Source organism: Lontra canadensis, unplaced genomic scaffold, assembly GCF_010015895.1.
Source record: "Lontra canadensis isolate GAN:19392208 unplaced genomic scaffold, GSC_riverotter_1.0 scaffold188, whole genome shotgun sequence".
Lineage (NCBI taxonomy): Eukaryota > Metazoa > Chordata > Mammalia > Carnivora > Mustelidae > Lontra > Lontra canadensis.
This window is the reverse complement of record NW_022631182.1, coordinates 671,713-692,745: the sequence shown is the minus strand read 5'-3', so window position 1 is coordinate 692,745 and position 21,033 is coordinate 671,713. Positions and strand designations below refer to the sequence as shown.

General features: G+C 43.3%; 1 protein-coding gene and 1 long non-coding RNA gene across 2 annotated transcripts; one reads left to right on the top strand and one right to left on the bottom strand.

Moving 5' to 3' along the window:
- Positions 1-10,016: 10,016 nt before the first annotated feature.
- Positions 10,017-19,617, bottom strand: LOC116861022. The gene is made up of 2 exons (XR_004381396.1): positions 19,583-19,617; positions 10,017-10,084 (listed from the first exon to the last, which is right to left on the bottom strand). It is a non-coding gene; the product is annotated as an uncharacterized LOC116861022 (long non-coding RNA).
- TNP1 (transition protein 1) lies at positions 18,642-19,216 on the top strand. Its single transcript, XM_032847454.1, has 2 exons — positions 18,642-18,820; positions 19,016-19,216. The coding sequence occupies exons 1-2, from the start codon at positions 18,682-18,684 to the stop codon at positions 19,042-19,044; spliced, it is 168 nt and encodes a 55-aa protein (XP_032703345.1). The 5' UTR covers positions 18,642-18,681; the 3' UTR covers positions 19,045-19,216.
- Positions 19,618-21,033: the final 1,416 nt, after the last annotated feature.

Below are 21,033 nucleotides of genomic sequence, written 5' to 3'. Positions count from 1 at the left end.
GTGTGCGATAAGCTGGATTTTTCTAGGTCCACATAGTGAAAACCTGCTCTGCGCAGGTCCCTTCAGATCCCCTTCACTGGTTCATCACGTGCTTTCCAGTTCTGGTGTGATTTTTCTTCCCCAGTGCTTTGTACTGGCCTCCATTCTCCTCTGGGGGACCACCTTTGGCCTGATGGAGCCACTCTACCTGCACACAAGTAGATTTACATTACTGGAATTTTATGGGTTCTTGGAATGACATCTGTCTTCCCTGTTATAGGACATCTATCAGTCAGGATCTAGGCTTGGCAGACAGAAAACACATGTATTATCTTCACAGAGAGAATTTAAAGAATTATTAACCTAGTACTAAGAACAGAAAAGGCCAAGGGGAATATTTAAGTAGCAAAGAGGTAGCAATTATTAGAAGCAGCTAAGTCTCTCAGTAGGAAGGAACAAAAGGGAGTACTAGAATGAAGAAAACTAGGAGGTCTGGAAGGAGACACCCCCAGGGCTAAAATTTAGCCCTCTCAAAGGGGCTGCTGCTCTGCTGGAGGAAGGGTCTGGTGGCTCTGGGACCTAGAGCCCTGAGAAGGGAGTGTCAGCCAACTGATGATGGCATTTCTGAGGGGGAACAATGGGCCTATTTCTGCGAGTATTGGAAAAACTGGAAACTGGAACACCAGCTGGTTCTGGAAGGGTGGTCCTTGTGGAGAACACTACTATGGGATCCCCACAGGAGCAGCGAGTATAGAGCAACAGAAAGCAAACAGGGAGGAGTACTGGCCACACCAAACTGCAGGCTGCCTTGGAGAGAGGATTCAGTATATCCCCCTATAGACATTAGAATCACTTTACCTGCAGTGTGTATGAGTTCCAGGGGCAACTGGAAATCAATAGAGGCAGAGCCAGAACTGAAGAAGAAAGCTTTTGTTTGTTTCAACATGGTCATATTCTGATGTTGTGCTCAAGAAGGGAACTGTTTCTCTTTCATGTATGGGTCAGTTTATTCTGGGAGACAATAAAGACCCCCTACTTAAGAAGCTTAACTAACCAGGTCCTTGAATATGGAAACTATGGAACATCCCAAATAAGGCAGAGTCCACTGAGTAGGTAGTGGAATCTCACTTTCTCCTCCCACCCACTAGTACCCAGAGGGATCAAGTGGTCAGAGAGTGGCAAGACCAGCCCCGAAACTGGAGTCATTCCTCCATTCAGCAAGTATTTATTGAGCACCTGCTGTCTCAGCCCCAGGTCTAAGGCCCTTGGAAAATATCTATTAATCAGACATTTTAGGAAGTGGCAGGCATGGAATGTAAGCCATATGGTGGTAGCGATGTTTCTCTCTTCATCTCTTCCTTCTGAGATGCTCTCCTTTTAATACTTCAGGATGGATTCATTTTTCACTTATTTTATCTGCAGACCTCATCAAGAATCAAAACACTTACAGCAGGGGATTAGAGTGAAAGGGGGAAGTCTGGGGAGGCAGCAGCTTACAGATGTGATAGAAACTACATTTCCCTCCATGGATATTGGCCACCATAGTTCTGGAAACTCTAGGACTGACCAGTTTCAAATATTCTATCTCTATGACTGGCACATCCTAGGTACTTGGGTCCTGATGTTTTGCATATACATATGTCCATAGCCACCCTTGGCTTAGGAACCATCTTGGTGCTGGAACTGGGCAGCACAACAGCTCCCCCTGGTGTTCTGGAGGAATGGCCTTGACACTGGGGGGGGGGCGGGGAACCCTCAAGGGTTGAAAATCAGCTGTTTACCAAGTTCAAAGTTTACCAAGTTAAAAGATCTAGTGTGAAGTCTCAGAGAAAATGGGGAAGTCAGAGCTTTCTCTGGGCTTAAGAATCCTTAGATTCTGTTCTCCTTGTTTCCAGCAACACCCAAGCCCATTCTTGCTGGTGACAGATGTGAATGTGCACTGAGCCTGTAAGATAAAAAAGGCAAGGAGGTCAAACATGAAGACAGAGGTGCTGGAAAAAAACATAGATATGGCTGCAGTTCATTGTTCACCTGAGTTCTGATGGAGAACTGTGGCCCCTTATCCAAGGGCTGAACTGAAATCCAATTGATCCAGATCTTTGTTTTCCCTCTTTCCTTGAACCCTATTTTTTCTTCTTTCTTTGATTACCAGTCCACTCATGGGAAACAGAAGACACAAAAGAAAATCAAGTCCTTCCCAATCCTGATGATTAATAGCCTGAGACTTATCCTTGTCAGACTTTCCTCAAAAAGTTTGGTAATATATATTGAAATTCCAAGAATCCTAACATGTATCTGGTTTCTCCTTTTCTATATAGTCATGGAAATTTGAACACAGAATATCTGGAAATTGACTTGCTATATGGATCAACAGAAAATAAGATGGCACCTTTGAAAACTCAAATATTCCCAGACTGGGGCTCTTTGCTAAGAATCTGTTCTGTGTGTTTAATGTGTGCCCATGGGTGGGCATGTGCTCTTTTCAGCCTGTATAATTTAAAAAAAGCATTTTCAGAATAGAGAAGTCAGGGAATACAGAATGAGTATCATCTATGCCTTCTCTATTTAAGTAGAATAACCCCCTAACCTATCCTAACATATCCTAAATAAGTAGACATCTCCACTGTACTGAAAGTTCTCTAACCAATAAAATTTTACAAACTCTTTTGGTTACCCACTCCTGATCATTGCCAAAGTTCACCCTAAATGCTCTCTGACACTGCTGATGGGAGGGTGGGTCAATAAAACCTCTCAGAAAAATGATTTGGAAAAAAAAATGTATTAAGAATCTTAAGAATGTCATCCTCTTTGACTCTGTAACTTCACTTCTATAGCTGTGTCTTAAGAAAATACAAAAAATACAATACTGAAAAACCATGTACATTTTGTATGCGTTTTCGCATAAAAGCAAGTAATTAGAAATGTGCTAAAAATAGGATGTTTGTTAATTTAAGTTTATGTAAATCCAAATAACAGAATATTATGCCGATCCTGTATTGCAGAATGTAATGCAGGAATTATATATACGTGTATATAAAATGCAGAGATAGATAAATATAGATAGATAGATACACACAATGTTAAATGTTAAAATGATGCATTCTCTGGCTCATTTTTGGCTAAAGACCTAAAGATCAGAGAACAGAAGAAGAGGGAGCAAGTATTCCCACATACCAAAGAACGTAGGCAGCCCAGGAAGGGAGCAGTTAACATTCCCCAAAGGAAGCCTTCAGCTAGTAGGGGGTGAAAATCAATGGATGGATGCCCCAGGCTCCCAGCATTGGGAGGGACAATTCTAAGGTAAATTTCACATAGTTCCTCACTCAATTGCCCAGGACAATCACCAGTTCAGTAACACACACTCTATACTCCCCGTTCCTAGGCCCACACACCCTCTTCCCCCATTCCTGCTTCCCAGAATGTATTTCATAATATAAAACCTGTACTCAGGTCCTTACCTCAGGCTCTACTGGAGGCTGAGTAAAGTTTAGTCACTCCCAAAATGCAATAATTTCTTAAGCACAGGTTTTTAGATCTTTAAAACTCAGGAAGGAATCTATCTTCAAAGAGCTTTGGCTTCATCCCCCAGCCAAAGCAAGGAAACAAAAGGAAAATGTAGCTCTCCAACTCAAGCAAGGGAGAGGAAATGCTCAGAGGATACACATGAACTAATAATTCAATGAACTATCCTGTCACAACATCATCATCAGTGCTGTCATTATTACTGTCAAATGCTAAAGATGCTGAAGTCAGAGGCCCTGCTAAAGATGCTGAAGTCAGAGGCCCTGCTGGGCAGGCATTCAGGAACTGGAAAAGATTCCTGAGGGCAGGTCCGGTTTCAGGCAGTTCCTCTGCCTAACACAATTAGCTGGATGCTCCAGCTGTTTGGAAGGGGCCTGTGTTTTAGAGACCACAGTGTTGTACCCACAAAAATGTAGTCCTGAGTATCAGTAATGGGAAGACTCTGTCTTGTTATGAGTCTCTCATTCCCAGTATGGAACCTGAGCCCCACCTAGACAGACAGCTGGCTCTCTTCTCCTTTCTCCTCATGGATTTCAAACTGTGCTTTAGAATAAGTAGGGGTTCTGAGGCCAGGAACAAAGTGGCCCCAATAACATGTGGTTCCTTGGGTCTGAAAAGGAAGCCAAAGGGGAGCAAGAGGTCCTGGTTCAATCCCTGATTCTTATCCTTGACTCCCAGGCCTAAAATACCAACTGAGCCCCTGGACTATTTGATAAAGGTGGGCAAGAGAGAAGTGGAACCAACAGGGTCAGTAGTGGTAGATTCCCAAGGTTTAGGATAGAGGTTACAAAGTCAATGTCTTCAGAGTTCAGGCCAGTAATATTAATATAAGTGAAACAAGCAGAGATTTTCAGAGACAAGGGTGAAGAGTGCATACCCATCTAAAAGGAACTTTTGAGCGCTAGTCAATTGGGATGCTGTTGCTAGACTAATTTTTAAGAACAACAAAGAAGTCAAAAATCCATTTGTACATGAAAGTCGCTGACTTCATTGGTAGCAACCAGTTCAAATGTTTTTTGCTCACCCCATGTTGGCCTGCATGGTCAAAACACATCTGTGGACTATCGTTGGCTTCTAAACCATAAGGTAGACATACATCAGGGGAGTGAGATAATCTACTGTAGTTGGAGAATGTATTAAAACAGACATCAGGTAGCATAGTAACAGACAACTTTAAAAGTTTGAAAAAGCAGAAAGAATGGAGAAAGACATTAGGAACTGAGTTATAGACAGGCAAAAGGGACTGCACTCAAACTCATAAACTTACAAATTTCTATTTGGGGCCAGTTTCAACATCTGCCCTTATGAGGTATAAGGATAATGGTGACTTTATGTAGCATTATGATCCCATTTCATCACACAATATCCTGACCCAGGGAATAGCCAGTTATCTTTCTTCTTCCTATCACCGGCTTACCTGCCTGAGGAACATCTGGTTTAGGACTAGTAGGTTCTGTGCTCTAGCCCCACTCCCCTACTCCTACCCTCAACCCTCAAAATTTTCTCTTTTACAAGAAGCCTGAGACTACCAACAAGACAAGTAGAAAGATGGCACATTGCATGAAGACATCCAGAAAGAGATGACGGCCCATGAATAGAAAGGATAAACGATCACAAAGAGTTTAGAAAAGGAATGAAGTTTAACACTTAGGCAAGACCCAAAGAAAGAAGTTCCTGGCCCAGGCAGAGCCCGGATGAGACCCTGGGGGGCTTTAGTCCAGGGGACTGTGAGAGTAGAAAGAACACTCCATTACCTCCGCCTTTCAGTGATTTTTCAAGTTAGTCATTCAGTATGTTTATTCAGTGTGTTTCAGCTGTAAAATTGAGATCATTGTTAACAAGATAAGTGAAATAATAGTTAGCACAAACTCCATATAAGATCTTGTTGGAACATGGCCATATGGGCACTCATTTACTGTGGCTGCTTTTGCCTGCAAAACTCAATGTGTACTATCTGGCCCTTTACTTTCAAGGTTCCCCACAAAAGTGGCTGTGAGGTGTAACTAGGGTCATGATTTTTTTACATCATACAGGGCTTAATCATCAATAAATATTTAATACCTTAGACACTAAGATTCAAAGGTCTTGCCCTTAATTTCAATCTTGGGGCAACTGGTAAGCAGGTCTCCTTGTGCTGCTACTTTTACTCTAGACTATAAGCTCTTCAATAATACATGTATGTGAACAACATCACATTCTATGTAAATCTGGCAAAAATGGTGAGTGTGGTATAGATAACTGGCACCAGGATGAATCAGGAAAGGCTACTGGCCTCCTTTGTTTTTGCCTTCTCTCCAAGACTACACCAGTGTATGCCAACACATGATTTACAAGATATAGTGGAGCATTATGACAGGGTGCCACCCTAAGACAGAGCAATGACATATTACTACAGGGCACCACAACAAAATAGACTTAGTTATAATGTTATAACTAACCTGTTTCTGTGGGGTACCATTGCAAGGTATACTTCTATTTAATGCTGTAGCTAACATGTTACCTCATGTTCTATCTAATGATACCACATGTTATATCCAGTGCTATAACATTATTGCAGGAGCCTCTTTTCCTGGGCCCAGGGACAATCTCTCCCCACCCCATGCTAAGACCAAATGTGCCCACCAAGAGAAAACTGACCATCAGAGAAACCCATGTTCCATCAGGAACAAAAAGCTCATCAATATCTAGACAATACGACAAAACCCATCCGCTAAACAATAGTTCCTGCATCTTTCAGGTTGCAAAGAAGATAGGAGAATTGGGTTGAGGCCTCAAGCTTATAGATCAGTTTTGGTCTGGCTGGCACATGATTTTAAAGATTGTGCAACTTAAGGGTAATGTGTTGGGAGTCAGAGATGATGTGGTAGAGAGCCTGCTTCCACCCCCCTCTCTCTGCCTGCCTCTCTTCCTACTTGTGATATCTCTCTCTCTCAAATAAATATTTTTATATAAATAAATAAATAAATAAATAAATAAATAAATAAATAAATATTCCAAATACACATAGGCCATTCTAGGCCCTTCTTCGTGTTTACAATTCCTGGGCTCCACATTGATGTGACCTGAACTTTTTTCTAGAAAAATGGGCACCTTCATTACTAATTACCAACAAATGAAGCTAGAAGTATAAACTAATGATCTGGCTATGGGTTTTCTAGTTGTTGTACCCCAGCCCAGCCAGCTCGAAAAGGTCTACCAGTCTATCAAACCAAGTTAAGTTCTTTTTATATCCAGAAAGCATCTCAACCTATCAAGCCAAAACCCAACCATATATTTCATTAGTGAGCTTCTTAAACAGGAACTCTGTATTTTCCTCTGACTCACTTGATTATCCCTTTACCTATGCACCCCACTTCTCCTGTTGACATGAGAAAAGGCAGGGGTACACTAGGTTGCCACAGGTTACCTTTCAGCTGAGCAAAAACACACAAAACACATTCTTCAGTGAAAGGAGAGAGATTTTACTTAGACACCCTGGGGTGGAGATGTAAAATCAACGATGATCATGGTGGTCTTGGGCCTGCACCAAGAGAGGCTTTTCTTTTTCCTGTCCATGGGAGAAAACACGACATGGAAAAACAAGATGTCAAGCAGTGTCTTCAACCAGGGCATTGCCTTATGCTGCTGACTAAGGAAACAAGAATGAAAAAAAACTTAAGATTTGTATTCAGGAAACCCATGTGTTTTTTTTTTTTTAATATAGGGAGCTTCTAAGCTCAGTTTCTCAGATTTCATGAGACATAAGACCAGGGAGTTTGAGAAACTCACCTTTAAAAAGGTGGGTCCAGGGGTTATGTCAACCTCTCTACTGAATGGGAAGATTCAAGGGAGGCTCTAGCATAAAGAAGGCAAGTAATGAATGCAGAAAGTCTGTTTTTTGGCAGGACTGCTGGAGAGTAGGGTAGAGCTGGGGTTTTGCAGGGAGCAGGGAGGTCAGGAAAGAATTGAAGACAGTCTCCAGAAGGCAAATGGAGAACTTTGCTTTGCCAAAAGCATGACATTTTGGAATGCCTGTAAGCCAGGATGACAATTCCTCAGGTTTGAGAGCCCCCTTTTGTAATAAGAAAATGTCATCAATACCTTGTCTTCCTGTTCTTTTTCTGGCATAATTTCTTTGATTTTTTTCTCTGTAGTGAATCCTTCACACGGCATACTGAACACTTACATCTACAGTACTTCACCATCTTCTTACATTTCTGATTTCTGGCCAACAGCAGAGATCTTCTTGCCAAGGCAGCCTCTGTCTGCTGCCCCTTTCCCCCACCCCAGGTCCATTCGTCCAAAGCAGCACCCCCATCACTCCCTTTATATACAAGACAAGTGGCCATGACATGGGAGCTCCTGGTAAAAGGACCTGATGATTGGTGATGCCTTGTCACAATGGCTGAAAGTCAACAGAAGAGCTTGGTTGCGTGGTTGGCGAGTAGTGACACAATTGGATAAAATCAAGAAAGTACCTATTAGGACTGCTAGCATCAGCTGACTGCCCATCAGTATAGCCCATACGAACAACCCTGAAAGATACGAACAAAGTAAAATTGTTCTGGCCTTTCAGACCCAGTATCTTCAGAGCCTTTATCAGCTGGCACATTTAGGTATGCATTCCCGGTCCCATTATCTTATTTCTAGAAAGAACTTTTGTAGCAAGGATTTGAACACCCATAAATATATCTACACAAATCAAGATAATAAATATATCTTCCACTCCCAAAAGTTTCCCTGTAACCCTTTGCAACTCCAATCCACAACAATGTGGAGTTCAAAACTCTAGTCCAACTTATCTTGGTTATGTACTACCCTTGCCCCATCCCCCAGAACCTCACAGAGATATACCTTCAACCTCAAGAAGTTCAATATCTGGGAAGAGAAGATATGCATACAAAAAAATTCTAGACAGAATCTGGTAAATGGTATAAAATGTATCCAAAATGTGAAGAGTTCATTGAAGAAGTAATTATAGAATTTGGAACCTTATTTTGAGTCTTGAAGGACATATAAATATTTAATAAGTAAAGGTGCTAAAATTTAATAGTTGAAGTAAGACACTGAATTTCCCATCAACACCTGTACATTTCTGCATTTCAAATAACCCAACTTAGCTGAAATAGCAGAGGTTCCCTGAGGGTGAGAACAGAAGACATGGCTAGAAAGCAAGGTTGAGGTTGAGAGGGCCAATATGAAAACTTCAAAGGCAGTAAAGAGTTTCCCAAATGTTTTGAACAAGAGTGACATGATTAGTTTTGCTTTAGGAAATTTATTTGGAAAACAGTTGGCATGAAAATAGAGATTCAAGTAGCTTCAATAATCATTTAATCCTTAAGTAACAGGGATTGGTCAAGGGCTGCCACCCCAGCACATGAAAACATCAGCATCATGAAGGACGACTCAACATGGACAAGTAAGGAGAGGGAAGACTGCAGGAACACACCTGGATGGTTGTTGGGTGGTGCCAGAAGGCAAAAACTGGCAGGGAGACCCCCAAGACATAAGTCATCTTCTCTTTTCCTTCAAAGCTTGGTTTTCAAGCACACTTCCTGAACAATGGTTCTCCCCCTCCAAGAGGATCCAGCTCATGTGGGGACAAGGGAGGTTATGATTCAAGCACCTCCCACAGTCCCTCTAATTTTCTGCCTCTTGCACACTCTAGGAGACAAGAAGTTCTACAATACTCTTTTTCTTTTAACATAAGACCTAAGGTTTTAGTCCCAGGGAATGTAACAAAGATTGGAAAGAGAGAAAGAGAGAGAAGAAAAAGAGGGACATAGAGTTGTATTTAAACAACCTATATACTCATTTGTGAAGTTGAGTTTAATTTATTCTATGTCCTCTTTCACCATAAGTTACTAACAATCCAGCTGTTTCCACATCCAAAGAATTCAGATCTTTAAACTAAAAGGATTGATCATGATCATGATATTATGTCCTGAGATGGTTTGATAGAACTACTGATTTATTCATCCAAATTTGTATTGAGGATCTGTGGTTGCCTCTGGGCCTGTGTGTTTCTGTGCTCTTTCCTATGCGTTCATGGTGGCATGGGTCAGAGTGGGGAATGGACAGAAAAGAAGTAATAGAGCCGTGTTTGTGAGATCTGAAATTATGACTAACACATGCCTGAGAACTCACCAACCTAGGTACATATCAACATGGATTCCCCCATCTCACACACATCAAATGCGTGAATAAATCTATACTTTGTGAACAAGATATCTTTATTCAAGAACTTTGTGTTGATAAATAATAGTAATCCACCTCTCAGTTGGCAAGGATTTATTGACAATTTCTTAAGTGCCTATCTTTGTGCTCAATGTTTTTTAAAAATTGTAAAATATGTCTTACATGAAAAATCAATCTAGTTTCTCACTCAAGAACATCTCAGCTCCTCCATTTATTAGCTGCAGGGTCTTGGACAAATTACCCAACACCGCTGGTCCTGGAACACTGCAATAATAATATCAACCTCACAGAGTTGATGTAAGGATTACATAAATAAGTTAATATCTCTAGATTACTTACCACATTCCTGGCACTGTTCCAAGCACAAACTATTATCTTGGCTCTGTACTCCCAGAGTGTAAGGTGCCTGAAGGAAGATACAAATGTGAAATAATAAGGACCAGTCAGGACTGGATGTACATCCCAAACTGCAGACTTATCTATCTCTAAAGGAGGAAGTTAAGGTCAGGTAGGGGTGAAGGAAATATGGGTAAAGTGAGTCTGCAAGAACTTTCTATGTCAGAGAATAGTGGTTAAATAGAAGGCTTACCTTCTTTTGCTCAAAAACAACCTCTAACTATGGACTCTGAAAAACAATCTGAGGGTTTTGAAGGGGCAGGGGGTGGGAGGTTGGGGGAGCCTAATGGTGGGTATTAAGGAGGACATGTATTGCATGGATCACTGGGTGTGGTGCAAAAACAATGAATTCTGTTACGCTGAAAAGAAATAAAATTTAAAAAAAAAACCCTCTAATCTCCACTACCTCACCTCCTGTCTCTCCTCTACCCACTGCCCTCTTGACCACACCCCCTACTCTGTCTCTGCAGGACCCTAAATGTCACATGCTCTACAAAGTCAAATAAGGTAGGACTGAAAAATGAGATGAGGTTCCTCCAGTGTCTACACAGCACCTGGCACTCCAGCGAGTGCCAGAGGCACCCCACATCTGGCGCTTTCATGTTCCTTTGCAAACTCACTCTTTCCTGAGTTTTATTTTGCTGTCTCCTCCCTCAGCTGCCTCCCCTGAAATGCCTAAATGTTGATGACAAATCCCATAATTTTGTCCCTAGACCACCTCTTCACCTCCTGTAGGTTCAACTATACAAAACTCTATTTTGCCAATACTCAGCTCTACCTCATCAACCTAGATACCTATATCTCATTTGTCCACTGAGCACATAGTAGTGTATATTAGGTCTGTCCAGTAGACATCTCCATCTGTGTAAAACCAAAACCAGTATTTTCTGTCCAAATGTAGGTGCTGCTCTAGTATCTGCTGGAGGTTGTGGTGCTTATTCACTCAGGACAGAAGTCTAGGATTCAAACTTTCCCTTCATAGTTCTTTCCCTTCCTCTCCTCAGTCACCTCAGCATTTTATAATCCACCTCTTCTTCTCCATCCCCATCACTGACTTGGGCCAGTGTCCTCTGGGTTTTAATATTCAAGCCTTTTGTCCATATTTATCTTCTTGGTGAACATTAAGTATATGTCACCCCCTAGGTGATTAAACTTCCTGCCTCTATCTGCCATGGCAGCAAATACATGAGACGACACTGTACAAAAGCACTAAAATTATGTAGATGCATATTTAATTCCCTCCTCTGTCATTTAGTATTTATGTGTCCTTGAGCAATTTCCCAAAGCCTATAAGGACGTAATTTCCAACTGGGCATTTAGTTTCCTCATTAGTAAAGTAATAGGATTGCCATTGAGTCCCTGTCCTTCTGGCTTTAACTAAAAGAAGATCTTTAAGACCAGAGAAATGAAATAATATATCCAAGTTTGGTAGGTCAAGAGGCTTGGATCCAGAAAAATCAGTCTGACTAAATGTTGAAGGAAATCATCTGAGGTCCTACTGCTCAGCCCTTCTCCTGTAGTTTGGTCGCTGATCTCATACAGACTTTGTGACATCCCAGAGTGGGGAAGTCTCAGGCCATAGTGGCCTAGTTTCAGATGCTCCCCCTGCCCCATCTTAAGGCTCAGAAAACCATTTTCTGGTAAATAACCAGAAAACCCATGTTGGGATTATAACATCTACCATGACTGAGTGCAGCCACCCAGTCAGCCAGCCTACCATGACCGATACAGCAATGTTGCCCATCCCTTAGGACTCAGAGGACTTTGTTCAGGAGCTTAGAAAAATGTACCACAAAGGAGAACATGGGGGAGGAAGAGGAAAGCAACTGGTGAGTTCTTGACTATGTGGTCCTGGGGGAGTGTAGGAGGAATAAAGGGAGCATTTGGGGAATGTGTAATTGGAGGGGAGAGAGGAGGTGTTGATGAAGGCATTACTAAAGAGGCTTCATTCATTCTCAGGTACATGGCATGTCCTCATTGAGAAGCAAGCCATTTACAAGTATTCATCAAGCCCCCATTATGAATAAGATCTTAACCAGCTCTCCTGGATTATAAAGATGACTTAGATAGCAATGTCTCGATCTGGATGTTTACATTAGAAGAGAAACAGCCCTGTACTTGGGGGACTTGAGCCTTGGTTTATGCTCTGTTATCACGATCCAGATCATATCTTCTAACAAGAGGCCAGTGTAATCATCTTGCCCTGGGTCCCACAAAAAATGTAGCTTATTCCAGGGAGACATGGCTTATGAGGAACAGGCATTGCAGGGAGTTTCAAGGAAGCCAGGCCAAACCATAGCTAAAAGGATAACAAAACCATAAGGAAAAATCTGGAAAATGCAAAGGTGGCCTTGTATGCCCATTTGAAGAACCTTCTGAGACACTCTCACCCTAACCAGGGAATTTTATAACTTCTATTTTGTCTTTGCTTCCTTACAGCATGGAAAAAGTGTCCAGAACTATTGCAGGACGAAGCTCTATAGGGGATACAAATATTTCCACATGGTGATTACCAGTACTTACCAGAACTCCAGAGCACCTCTGTGGCATTACCCTCCAGATTTCCTCCCAGAACAAAAATGAAACTGCCCATCACTGAGAATTCTTGATCAATAAAATCTGATCACTGCAACACTCAAAGAATCTGCGTCTTTTGGTGGGGGGCGGGGGCGGGCATCGGTGGGGGAAGAGGGTCAACATTGAAAGCGAAGGCTTTGGTTTGAAGATTTCACTAGACAGTCATACCTGCTGTCCCAGCATAGGGTGTGTGAAGGGCAAAGTGTCACCAGATCTTTGTGTTTTGGACCACAGAGTTGCAGGATTTATGAAAGATTTACTTTGTTCCCATTCTTTAGTATAAATACAGCTAAACCTACTTTTTAAAATATGAGAATTCTGCTCAAAAGAACAATGCAGAAACCAAATAGGCAACAATTCGGTCAGACAAGCTTTCTTTGTCAGCTTTAATTCTTGAGATCCTTGAAAGGCAATTAAAATTGTTCTACCAACATTTCTTCTCTCTTTCACCCTCATTGCTCACCACTAAGAGTAGGAAGTGGAGCTTCTTCTTAACAGACCAAAGAGATATCATTGGATTATGATGTTCTCCCTTGACCTAACTTTGGTCAGTAGAGTTATAATAGGCAATTATATTAAAAATAATCCAGAAATACTGAGAGTTTCCTCTGGCCAATGTACCCTACCAACATATTGGTCACAATGCCTTACAATGAAAGTATAAAGGCATTGACCCTTGACTGTGGCAACAGTCTGTCACTCTGATCCTTGGCTATTTTTGATGACAACTCCTCTTCCTTTCACAGGGCAGCCATCCTCAAACTCAGTGACATGATGGTGGTTGGTGGGTGGGATGATTTCAAGGGCAAAGGTTCCTGGCATGTGGCTCCCAGAACATGAAGGCTGAAGGGAAAACCAGAGAGAGAGCACAGAAAGGAAGAAAGAGAGGAAAGATCATAAATTTTAACAGTAGTGCCTGATGGCAGATTGGCAAGAAACCTGGACTGGAGATGGAGAGATCCGGGCCTGAGATCTAAGTTTGCCTATAATTTGTGACTTTGGCCAAGTTACCCTTCATCCCCAGACCAATTTATTATGAAACTGTTTTCTAGCAACCCTACCAACTCAAAGTTCTTTACTCCAGTTTGTGGATGGATAAAACACATTTGTTCCTAAAGACCACATGAAGCCAAATAATGGAATATGTGTGATAGTTTCATATGGTAATACCCCCTTTCTATTTTCAGGCCACAACCCTGTTTTTGCCTTATGGCTGCAGGGAACTATATCCCCAGTGCATTCCAGCAAGGGAGAGCTTCTCCTTCACTGTGGTATAGACAGGTCATATGGTCAGTGGGGTCAGGGGAGTAGTTAATGTGGAAACTTTATTTGGAAGCTTCAGAAGCATAAAATTTGGATTTACTTTGTGTACTATTACATAATGTGGTCTTATTGTTAATAGTTACAAAAGGAATGGACATATTCAAATAACTTATTGTAAGTCCAAAAATAAAACTTTGAATTCTCTCCAAGTTAGAATTTCAAATTTGTACAGAAGACCTCCAAAGTCACACCCTACCTTTAAGAACTCACTATGCCCCCCACCCAGTACTCTGTCTTCCTTCAGTATTAGATTCCTTCACCGTGACCCTAGCAGCACATGTAAGGCAGAGAAGGCAAAAGATGGAGAGTGAAGGCAGTAAAGAGCAGTGGGTAGTCTCTGGCATAGGAATCAGCAATTGCGGGTCGAGCCATGTCTTTTGCACTGCCAGGGTGCAGCCCTTAGACAAGCCTCTTGACCTCCAAAAGGAGGGGGTTGAGGTGACTCCTGAGGAACCTAGCAGGACCACTGGTCTTGTGATATGTCACCTGCCTTTTAGCAGCCCAAACTCTCTCTTCCTGGAAAACAGAAATTGTTTATGGAAAAACAGTTTAGGAAAGCAGTCAACAAGGATGGGAAAGGAGCCTGGAGGACAAATGAGGAAAGAATCTCAACAAATTTTCAGGCAGAACCTAGACATCCTCAGAAACAAGATCCTTCCTTTTTTCCCAGACTGGATGGAAAGAGGCAAATGGAGTCGAGGTCCCTCCTTCCTTGGCTTTGGGCTCTGGTTTCTCTTCATTCCCTACTGGAGACATCAGATGAGTCCTGAGCTCAGAGACTGCTGCCCCTGTTGAGACCCCTCTCTCAGCAGCTTTCTCATCCCATAGCCTTTCCCTGAGCCCCCTTCACCTGCCCAAACAGCAGCGGCAACAGCAAGAAAAAGAGCAAAGAAGACAGAGCATGCATGTGAACAAGGTAGAAGGTCCCCACTTCTCAGCTGAGGTCAACATCTGGAGAGACTTAGGTTTCAGAAAGGGATTCAGACTGAGTCATCAACATGTATAAGGACTGTCAGCAACTTTTCCATTTTCCTTCTTAGTAAACCCCAATTCCTGGCCTGCTGGGGAGATCCAGCCCTGAAGAAGACATCTATTGGACTAACCAGGAAAATTAATAGAGTGAGTTTGAATTGAAGAGGTGAGATGGGACCCCTCTAGATATCTGACTTCTAAAACAGTGACGCCCAAAGCCTCTGCCCCTTCCTAACCTAAGAGAGGGGCCATTGGGAGTGCTGGCTTCCAAACTCTTCCCTGCAACACCACTTTGGTCATCCTTCTGGGAGATAAAGACTACTATTCTGTTTATCCACCTGTTTTCAAGCAAGATAACACTCTGCGCCAAGACAGAGAGGGCTGATAGTTCCCCTTTCAAAAAGACAAGGACTTCAGTTCTCTCTCCATGTCCCCTTAGCAATATCAGAAAATATCCATTTCCTTGCATCAAGAGAAATAAAGCGAAGACCCACCAGAGAAGCCAAAGCATGGAGGAAATTGTTCTATTGGGCATCTCTGTTATTCCTGTGCTGGATTATTTGAAGGAGCTCATGTAAACACTCTGTGCCTCAGTTTCTTCATCCAAAAAAGAAGAGGAGGAGGAAATAAAAAGAACAGAATTAGAGATAAGAAGACAGCCAGCAGACTGGATTCACAAACAGTTTTCAAAAAAAAAAAAAATGGCTTCAGGTCCACTAAAGGTCAGGAGTGAACTCATTGTGCTCTATCTAAATTGCCCTTGGCTCAAGCAACACTGGGGCAGAAATGGAAAGAGAAACAGAGACGGGCAGCAGTGCCCAATGCTCAACCCTGCTTTGTCCTCAGTCCAGGAGGCCTGAGCCAGAAGCCAACCCAAACACCCACAGCCCCAGCCCCAACTGGCCTGCAAGTGCCTCCCCCCACAATGGGCTCTCTGCTGCTGGACTTTCTCAGCATGGGTGTCTGAAACCACATTCCTTAACCGTAGGCAAAAGGGAACTCTTCTTGTTTGTTCATCAGTTCTCAAGTCTGGCTGCCTTATTCCCTGTGATCTCAACTTCCCCCGGGCAGAGTGGGTCTTTGGGGATGGAATGGACTCAGGGCAGTGGGGAGAGAAATGTTATCCAGTCTCCAGGACCATCCAGAAAATGTCTTTCCAACTAATGAGGCTAGTTCCTCTGCAAATGCTTTAGTCAGCAGGCACAGGAGCAAGGGGGCCTATGATGGAGACAATGTCTTTTTGACCCTTCCCTGTCTAGAAATACTCCTATGTGGTATCCAGAGTCATTCTGTGTCTTACTCTCTATCCTCATAATACCCAAGAAGTGAGAATGAACAAATGTTTATTGACCACCTACCGTGGACTATGTCAGTACCCATGGAAAATGCAGTAGAAATAAAAAATACAACCTCTAACTATAAGGTGCCTACCGCAAAAGTCAGATAATGTCAGAGATCACCTAACCCAACCAGTTTATTTACAAAATAAAGAGAATGAAGTCCAAAGACGTGATACTTAGGGCACAGTTGGAACAAGAACCAAGACACAATGCCTCCTCTTGAGATCAGACTCATGATACTACACAGCAATATGGGCATGGAACAGATTGTCACACACTTAGGTTTGGTTGACTTTGAGAACCCTATTAAGGACCATGAACACTGGACAAATTACAAAGAACAATGAGAATTTGAAAAGTCAAGGAAGCCTTCCCTGGAGAGGTGGGACAAAATGGGGAGGATTTAGATAGTCAGAAAAATTGAAGGATTTGTTATTTATTCAACCCTTATTGGGTCCTTATTGGGGTCCTGCTCTGTGGAAGGATTGTTCAAGGCCTCAAGAACACAGAGCAGCAAAACATAAGTTTTAAACTTCTGCTTTCATGGATCTTGCTTATAGGAGAAACAAGACTGGAGTGTACAAGAAAGTCCCAAGATACAAGGCAAACCCACAGCCTATTTCTAGAGGTCCTCCCTCTTTGAGGGAATCAAAGTCTCCAACAGAACCCACCTGGAAACAGGATAATGGAAAATGTCCATTATGGTGGCTTTCAAGGAATCTGGGTTTCAAAACATGACTTGTCCTTTTACCTATAGACATCAGAAATGCTGAGAGTGGAACTTGAACTAGTTCTCTTCTCTAGAAAAGTCAACCAACTTTTGCTAAGAACATGATGCATGAAAGGTGCTTGGTTCTTGAATGAGGATGATGGCAGGGGAGAGAGAAAGGACAGAAAGAGGAAGTAATGACCCAGTTCCATTGAAATGTTTTTCAAAGGACTGAATATAAGGTATGAAGGAGGGAGAAGAAAAGCTTGGCTATTGAATCCATTGCTGGGGAAGTTGGAGAGGGTGGATATCTCCAGCTCATGCTTCTACTTGGAGCTCCACACCCATGAACCCAGCAATCATACAATATCTTTATTTGGAAATCTCAAAGGCAGCTCAAACCTGAAATGTTTTAAACCAAAATGCATGATGACCCCTGTTCCCATGCCTAGACTTTATCCCAGGGAGTGGCACCAGCATCCAGATAGCTGTATTACACAAAATAAAGCCACACCTTCTGCACCTTCTCCTGTCACCAACCAAAGCCAGTCCATCTGTCACCAAGTCTGTATCTCCTGTCCACATCTCTACATCTTGATCAACACCTTTTCTGGCCCAGGCCTGAGCCATTATCAAATATTTCTCTCTCCTGAACCACCACTATCAGTGCTAAAATCTCCCTTTATTCACTCTACATCCCCATCAATCTACCTTCCACATAATCTTGTCACATTACTCTCATAAACATTTTTCCAGGGTTTCCCAATGCACGTGAGCCTAGTCTGGTTTCTGCTTCTCTCTCCAACCTCATCCTGCACCATGTCAAGATGTAATTATCCTGAAGCCTGTTGGGAAGTGATTATTTACTGATTTGTGCAGATTTCTGATGGCTTTCTCCCTGACGAGGCTGAAAGCCACCATGAAAACAGGTCTATGTCTGGTTTTATCCATAACTATTTTTCTAGCACCTAAGTGCATTGCATATATTAGATGATCAATAAATATTTGATGACCGAATTTTTTTAAATGGTAAAGCCAACGGTTCTCAATAGAGGGTGATTGTACCCCTCCCCCAAGTCAATGTTCGGAAACATTTTTGGTTGTCACAGCTACTGGCATCTACTGGTAGAAGTCAGGGATGCTTTCTAACATCCTCTGATGAACAGGACAGTCCCAGGAAATTATTCACCCCATAGTGTCATAGTTAGAGGAAAGAGAAGGAATATTTTTATTTTGCTCATATTGGATTGGATTTCATAGAGTCACATCCTTACAGAAATACATTTGTGATCTCCCAGTGCTGTAAGAGATTGAAACACACACACATACCCACACTCAACGAAGCCATTAAATTTCCTACAGGCAGGAGATACCTATTCTAATGGTATCTTGTACTCCCCAGATGCCTGGGACAGAACTGAAATTGAATTGCTCAATAACACCTGTCTGGAAATCCTCATTTAACATAAAAAGGGCCTCAAAATTGAGGGTAGCCTTGAGTTGCATTAGAGGGGCCACCTTATTTCTCATATATGACCCAAGTGTAACAAAGGCCACTGACATCACAGTGGAGCCCCACCCATCTGCTAAGCCACACCCCTTCACAGTCACAATGGCTAAGGCCTTAAATACCCAGACTCCTGGCCTCCAGGCCCTGCAAAGCCCCTCATTTTGGCAGAAATTACAATGTCGACCAGCCGCAAATTAAAGAGCCATGGCATGAGGAGGGGCAAGAACCGAGCTCCTCACAAGGGAGTGAAGAGATGTGGCAGCAAAAGAAAATACCGGAAAGGAAGCTTGAAGAGTAGGAAACGGGGCGATGATGGTGAGTAGGGACAAGCAGGCGAGCAGTCAAACATGGGGGACTCACCCCAGGGGCCCGCCCTCTTGGAGTTGGCTTCTCCCAGACCCAGAATCTCGGCCTGAGAATTTAATTTCCAGTTCAGTTCCCACTGGGGCAGGAAGAGAATGGGGATGTTCTAACCTGTGTCCCTGTTGCAACCATGTCCTTCCCCTACAGCCAATCGCAATTACCGCTCCCACTTGTGATGCCACCCATGGGCTCTGTCCTGGTGGACTTCATACAGCACCAGGCAGCAATGAGAGGATGACAGCCAGAGAAGAACCTATCGTGTGGGTAAAATGCCAATTGTGACGAAATGAGGAATGTATATGTTGGCTGTTTCTCCTCAACATCTCAATAAAATTTTTGAGAACCGAATGTCTCCTTTTCATCTTTTGGCTGGAAAATGGGCTTGGGCAGACTTGGGAAAGAATCCTGTTAAATGGCTTCATACCTGTCAATTCTTAACATGATCTTGGAAAATATCAGTGATGTGTGGCCAGCACGGGCTGGCCACCATCACCATACTCTGGTCTTGGTCTCCATGTGCGATCTCCCTCCTCACCCTCCGCACTATGGAAAGGGACCAGAGAGGAGAGACCTGGAAGAAATGCAGTTAGGAGCCATAAAATCTAAGGGGTTAATGGAACCCCGAACCATGGGCTAAAGTAAAGCTACAGAAGTCTCCATGCTAATTTATCTGATTATGAGCAGGACTAGCAGACTGTTAGGGGAGACCCTTACCTTGTGTCAGCAGGGATATTGGCCAGGCAATCCAGCTGGTGAGAATCTGATGTCATAAATGAACCTTAGGTGTGTCTGCAAATAAGGATATATCCTTATATCCCTCACACACTACAACACTCTACCTTGCTCTACCTTGCTCTACCTGGTATGTATCTCTGGCCAAGGAGCCAGGGGTCCGACACCTCTTCTCAGCAGCCACCCCATCGGGATATTTTGCTTGAGGAGTGACCAGGGTAGCTCAGGATGGAACAGAAACAAGATCTTATTTAAACCAAGCCACCCACTTGGGATCCTGAAAGGGGAAGCAACTAGGGATAAGAGGCTATGAGAGGAGCGTGAGGTTGGGCATGAAGTTTTCACCCCCACCAACAAGTTTTGCCACCTGCTCCCTAGGTCTGAGGTGGTCAGTTGATGGCAAAGAGAACAAAGACTGCAGGTCACAGAATAAAGATTTTTCCTGTCTTTTTCCATTAGGCACACACACTTTTAATTCGTATTTCCCTCATTCCCTCATCTCCCACAGTTTTACCTCCTTTTTTCTTTCCTAAACCTCTGGGTGTGTACCAAGTCCTGCCCTCCCTGATCCGAAATGACTGGCTCTCACATTCTCTTGTGCCCTCTGTCTCCATGTAAAGAGAGCCTGAGCGATCCTTGCAACATGTCAAGCTTTTGCTGGTCGGAATAGAAATAGGATTTAATTGGGTTCTGAGGACACAGTAAGCTGGCATTTGGGTGCCAGATGTTGAGGAGAGATCAATTCTCATGAGGAAGAGCAGTGCAGGACAGGACTGTGCTCAGAAAGGAGGGGAACAAGACACCATCCATGGGACCACATGGGATCGAAGGCCTTCTATCCCCACCCACTCAGGCAGACCTGGAAGCTAATGTCTGCTGGAGAGGCTGCTTGCTGGGTCACATACCCCTCCTTTCTTCCCCAGGCTCCTTTTCCCTTTTGTCCCTGCCAGTGCCCAGCTCCCAGCCCTGCCACTCCCAGCTGCCACGGCAAATCAGAGCCTTCTAGTGTCCCGCCCCCCTCCACCACCACACAGCTCACCCCTGCTCCTGCCCACTGCTCCACATTATTGCTCTCATAGGGAGAAGTCAAGACTCAGGACCCAGCAAGAACAGCAATAATGCAGACAGTGTGGAATATGCTTGTTATAACCAGGAGGTTGGCCTCTGTCTGTCAGGATCCTGCAGGAGTGCAGGCCCTGCAGAGGGCTCGATGGAGAGCCTTTCCTGAAGACACTGCTCACAGAGGCAAGATGCCTCAAGCCTAGCAGCAGTGGCTCTGAAGGAGCAGAAGAACAAAACAGTGTCACAGGAGCCCCAGGAGAGCCCAAATTGTGTGTGTGATGAAGGAACATGGGGAAGCAGATGGACCTCTATGGAAGGGCTGGGGAAGGCCACAGCTCCTGCCAGAGCGGGAGCAGAGTGGAAAAACCCCA